This window comes from Copadichromis virginalis, linkage group LG18 (genome assembly GCF_057382275.1).
Source record: "Copadichromis virginalis isolate Kocher_CV1m ecotype Utaka linkage group LG18, C_Virginalis_male_GT1.1, whole genome shotgun sequence".
Taxonomy (NCBI): Eukaryota; Metazoa; Chordata; class Actinopteri; order Cichliformes; family Cichlidae; genus Copadichromis; species Copadichromis virginalis.
The window spans coordinates 3,854,202-3,860,201 of NC_140635.1; the positions used below are offsets into that span (position 1 = coordinate 3,854,202).

Sequence of the window (6,000 nt, forward strand, 5' to 3'; positions counted from 1 at the left end):
AAAGCAAACACAAATGTTCAAAGTGTCTCTCTGACTTTACAGCTGCTGGGTGAAGACCGATTTCAGGACATCGAGAAGATCAAGACGATTGGCAGCACCTACATGGCCGTCTCTGGTCTGTCACCTGAGAAGCAGGTGAGACCCTTGGGGCCGGCTGTTTTCTTTACTTTACATGAACAAAATAATTTGTATACATTAAATGAAAATTAAAGGTAATTAAGTGGTTTTAAAAATAATACGAAGATTTAATGAATCTGATTTCTAACATTCTGACGTTTCATTTCTCCAAACATGCTGGTTAGGATCCTCACACTAAGAGCGCCATCTGTTAGCTAGTTAAGTGTAACTTTGCTGAAAATTGGTTGTTTGATCAAAGTTTTGCAGCATGGCTGGAGTCAGTACCACATGTGAACTATTTTGCTTCTTGTAATTTGGTATTTTGAGGCAGAAGTACTAGAAAATATCAGAGGACTTTTCAGGCTGTGTGGAAGTAATTAAACTAATAAATAAAAATAATGACAGATCCCAGCCCGTCGCATCTGTTCGAGTGGAAGCATTAGATCGTGTGCCTAAAACCTTGAGTGAAGGCTTCAGTATCCACGGCAGTGAAAAGAGTTTTCTGACACAGTTCATCTCTGATGCGCCTGCCCTGCAGCTGGTCCTGATGTTCAGCTGACTCAGACCCTTCTGCTCTCACTCCCACAGCAATGTGAAGATAAATGGGGTCACCTGTGTGCGTTGGCAGACTTCGCCATCGCCCTCAACGAGAGCATCCAAGAGATTAACAAGCACTCCTTCAATAACTTTGAGCTGAGGATCGGTAAGAGCTTTGATGACGAAAGAGTAAAGTGGGTAACATTTTGTGGAGATCATCTCAGTCTAAACACTCAGAGTGGAGTGGACTCAGTTTTAATTTTCAATGACAAACACCAGAAAGCTGTGTGAAGACAAGTGGGTAGTAGTTTCTGCAGTGCAGGTGAAAGAAATAAAAGCAAACAAAAAGCATTTTTACCTTTTAATGTGGCTGCAGCACAGAAATAATGTTCTCAGTGTCACTGCATCAACCTGAAATCCATGAAACTGAGAAAAAGCAACTGGTTGAATTGTTTCCTGTAGAAGCAGTAGGGTGTGCTTAGTTTTACCTTGTTTTTCAAAGGACTTCATATACTTTCTGACAATAAAAAGCAAAGATCAGCTGTCTCAAGGCAAACTCAACATCGAGGAGTGCAGATTGCGACAGCAGACTTCTTCGGGTTCTTTCAGTCCTTAAGTGCAGAACAACAAGTACACAAAGAGTCAGATGCTAATCAGTGCAAAATAAAATGAGAAAACAACAAAACGCACAGCTGGATGTTTAGTTGGAGATTCACTGACTTTTGGAGTCTCAAGTGGCCTTTTAAGGAACTGCAGTTTTTAGCACCTCCAGATTTGCATCATTAAAAATGAAAACAAAAGCAAGAAGACCCTTTTTGTGTTTTTAATAAAAAATGGTTCAGCCCCTAACAGCTGGTCCTGTGTGTTTTTGGCAGGTATGACTCATGGCTCGGTGGTGGCAGGCGTGATCGGTGCCAAGAAGCCTCAGTACGACATCTGGGGGAAGACGGTGAATCTGGCCAGCCGGATGGACAGCACCGGCGTGAGCGGCAAGATCCAGGTTCCCGAGGAGACCTACCTGATCCTGAAGGAGCGCGGCTTCGCGTTCGAGTACCGCGGCGAGATCTACGTGAAGGGCATCAGCGAGCAGGAGGGCAAGATCCGAACGCACTTCTTGCTGGGCCGCGTGCAGCCCAACCCGCTCATCCTGCAGCCCCGCAAAATCACCGGCCAGTACTCGCTGGCGGCCGTGGTGCTCGGCCTGGTGCAGTCGCTCAACCGGCAGAAGCAAAAGCAAATCCTCAACGAGAACAACAACTCGGGCATCATGAAGGGCCACCACCACTACAACCGGAGGACGTTGTTAGCACACGGTGGCTCCGAGGTGGGAGGGGGCCATCACGCTGAAGCAGCTGATAAAACTGAGCTGTCCTGAAGAGCAGACTGGAGTTTCAGTTCCACAGATCTCTCAGAGGCAGGGCTGCTCGTCAGCCAGAAATAGTGCCTGCGGTTGAGTTAAACCTAAGTGGGCGGAGCTAAAGAACATTTCTTTCTAGCATGTTCGCAAAAAAAACACAACAAACAAAAGTCCTTGAGGAGCTGTTGCAGTTTAAGCTGCTTTCAGGTCCTGAATTGTAAGTTTATGTTGTACTGAATAAAGGCTGTTTTCTGAAGAGCTACATAGGCAGGATTCAAATCAGGAATGTCATCTTATCTCCCAGAAATCAAAAAATGCACCAAGAGTGAACAAGAAGGAAAGGCTTCAGTGCTAAACTAAACTGAACACGGCTCGTTAAAGTTTAAATCTACTACTTGTTTAATCTTTAGTGTTACTGGTTGGAAAACTTCAATGAGGAGCTTGTTTTAAGTAAACTGAGATGAAAGCAGTTTTTCCTCATTTTAATCTGAAATAGTCTTTCAGGAGATGCAAATAAATACCATAAAATATAAATACATTCCGTTTGTCATGCAACACCACGTAATATCAAGGAGAACAGGTCAACAGGATACAGCAGGAAGTTACTGATATTCTCCTCCAACATCCATCCTTCAGAGAAGTTAAATTATTTCATGCACATTTTAAAGGTGTTAAATTTGTTGCACTGAGTTTGGATGGGCCTGAATTTTAGTAGTGATGTCACTGCGAGCACTTTGAGTTCACTATGTCATGATTTTTGCCCCTCTACACATTTATATCACACAATGCAGCTGTAAACGCAGGAGAGCACCAGATCCAGACTTCATTCCAATACAGCGATGACTGAATTAACCTGCTGTGAACATTAGCAAACTTATATTGACTGAGCAGCTGTTCTTTTAAACTTTGTCATAGTTAAGATGTTGAAAAAGATAAACAGAGGCAGACTAGTAAGACACATTAGCTTACTTAACGACTGAACTGGCGTCAGTTCAAGGCCTGGAGTACACTGGTGGAAACCCTAAAGAAGATGAATCAGAACGAGGTCTTGCTTAGTTCATTGACAAATGTGGTTAAAGCCTTTGAAATGGTTACAAAGCAAACTGCACATCATGTGATATATAAATATCATGTCACTGCATCATTGCTATAGCAACGCCATGCTTTTACGGTACCCAGAGTGTACAGTAATGAAACAAACCCAGGTTTGTCTGAGGGCGGGAACTGACACAGCATGTTACTTTACAAAGTACGAATAATTTTACAGCAAAATATTTGCAAAAAATCCCAGTTCCTGCTAAAGGTGGAAACAACAAACAAAGTCACACCATCCAGCACAACCAGGCTATGAAGGAGAGGATGCTAGCAGCTGATGACGTGTGAGTGAGTGTCACTGGAGCACTTGCTAGATACACTTAAATGACAGGAAGAGAAAATGGAAGTTACTGAACTGGTTTAAAAGCTTGACTAAAAATACAACATCCAGTGTAGAAAATATGTTTGAGTTTTATATGGGAAATACTGTGTGGCTCCACTTACAAGGTGGACTTACTTTAGTTGTTGTTTGACTAAAGTGTTGAGCGTTTGCTTTGATTTAAAATTTTTAATGTCACAATTGCTAGTCTTGGTAGTCGAGAATCAGTCTGCCAGGACCTTTGCTCCTGGACGGTGCCCGGCACACATTGCACTAAACCCCTACGGTGCCTACGGGTGGTGGGCCTGCAGGAGGATGGGCCCATGTCCCTTTTTTGGGCTGTGCCCGGCCAGGCCCCATGGACTAAGGCCCGGCCACCAGATGCTCGCCCTCGAACACCTCCCTGGCTCCAGGGAGAGGCCCCGGTAACCCTCTCTCTGGCAGGGTGAACTGTTCCCTTGGTCTTGTACTTCTGAGGGGGTCACCCTTGGATCTTCCAAGGGTGAGAAGTTCAGCCATCCGGGAGGGGATCAGAGTAGAGCCGCTGCTCCTCCACATTGAAAGGAGCCAGTTGAGGTGGTTGGGGCATGTCCCACTGGGAGGAGGCCTTTGGGTTTCCCCCGGATAAGCTGGCCGCGGAGAGGGAGGTCTGGACTTCTTTGCTAAGGCTGCTGCCCCACGATTCAGCTCCGGATAAGCGGAAGAAGATGGATGGATGGATTAAAATTTCCAGGGAACACATGACGTAGACTACTTTTGTGCTTAGGTTTGACTTATTCTGGCACTACTATTACACTAAAACGCTGCTAGCATCTGTGCTAGCAGCAGCAACTGGTAGCAAGTCATCAGTGACAGCAGCTCGTTTGTTTACTTACACCTATAAATACTGCTGCTTGCAGCAACATTCAGTTCAATTTTATTTATATAGTACCAAATCACAGCAACAGTCACCTCAACGCTCAACATTCAGCATTTTATTCCCTATAACATCAAAAGTTGCAGTTTTTCTTAAAATGTCAATGGAATTTTGAAACAATATCACCTACCCCTACTTAGTAAATTCACCTTTGCAGGTTATGTAATACCTGCTGCAGGCTTTACACTCTCATACTGGTCTACATGTGACAGTTATGCACGAAGAAAAGCCCTGACCCCCAAAGAATAAGCTCTGCAGCAAATGTGCACTCTGCAAGCTTCCAACTTTGATTGTAAATAGAGGACTGGCGTAGCTACCAGAGTGTCACCCAGTGGTTTGTTAATTCTGACGTTTAGCTTCCATCAACATCTGTTTTTATTTTTTAAAAGCCAGATATGATGATGTTTGGATGTGAAGAATGCAGGGTGGAAAGTTTCAATCGAACAGAAGCTACTGTAGCCTGGTTAGCATCCAATGGCTATACTGGAGTTTGACTTGTTAACAAGTCTGGTCATACCCCTAGTAATGAGTTAAATTTTACAGTAGTCCTTATGCTCTGCAGCTTCACTGAATTGGGTACATGAATGGTTCCTCTGCTGCAGGTCCTGGTAAAGGCGACCCCGTAGCTCACAGCAGCTTTCCAGATCACAAGAAAGACTCCATCACTGCCATCGCCAGCTGCAGTGGAGCGCTGGTTCTTTCAACAGAAACCTGTCCAGTGAGTCTGCCAGCACGGGAAACACGAGATGTGAACAGGCCAATTGCTAGCTGGTTAGCTACAGCTGAATTTTCAAAATAAGGGTTTGTCCACTCAAAACAAGAATGGTGTCGAAGGGATGAAAAAAAGCTTTAAAAAAAAGTCACCAGATAAACTAGGTCAGCCATTGAAGTAAATCTATACTAATAATCTAAATTATTAAACTAAATCTTTTTTCCTTCTTTTCTTTTTTTTTTAAACCAGGTTGTAAACATGTAAACGTGCTGATTTTTCCTGTATGGAGACTGACTCACCTTTGAAGACAGCCTCGAGTGGTCATTGGAGGAATTGCAGTTTTTGGTACATTAGCTTCGGTTCATTTTTCAGATGCACTTGGCTTTAAAACTTTGCCAGTGTTTTAAAGAGGAATAAAGGGCACTCAGAAAGTTTTTCAGATCTTCAGGATAAACTCAACGCATTTTGGTGCGAAACACTGAATGTACACAGAAAAGCAGGCGCGCAACCAAGAGGTTCACAGATCTGCAGCCAAAGAGAGGTGGAAAAAACTTGCTAATCTCTGAGGTGATTATTGGAATTAGCATTGAGGCTCTTGCTCAATGCTAAAGCATTGAGCATTAGCATTGAGGCTAACTGGATTATATTGTTGTGGTGAACGAGCCTGCTGACCTTTCAACATCATGAATGTCATGTAAAAATGAATGAAAGTCACTTACATGTTTTCACCACAGTGACTTCTTTTCATCGTTCTAGGTTTACCAGGTAGCCCAAATGTGCTCAGAAAAAGAAAATCTCTGGCCCCTCCCACTTTGGGTTAACTCAACCAGTGAGATCATTTCTGGCTCCTGAACATCTCTGCTTTTGATGCATGTTTGAAGAACTGAAAGTTCTCTTTGGAGGAGAAGGAGAAGAGTAGGAGTTGGTTGTGGTTGAGGTGGGAAGGA

The 6,000-nt window shown here is 43.6% G+C and overlaps 1 protein-coding gene across 2 annotated transcripts in view; it reads left to right on the forward strand.

The window, feature by feature from the left end:
* The window catches only part of adcy8 (adenylate cyclase 8 (brain)), a 117,944-nt gene extending 115,677 nt beyond the window's left edge, over positions 1-2,267 (forward strand). For both annotated transcript variants that reach the window (XM_085440391.1, XM_085440390.1), the window contains 3 exons: positions 43-135; positions 706-820; positions 1,530-2,267. In XM_085440391.1, the coding sequence (XP_085296517.1) occupies positions 43-135; positions 706-820; positions 1,530-2,029 (708 nt within the window). In that variant the 3' untranslated portion in view covers positions 2,030-2,267. The remainder of the gene's footprint in view (positions 1-42; positions 136-705; positions 821-1,529) is intronic.
* Positions 2,268-6,000: the final 3,733 nt, after the last annotated feature.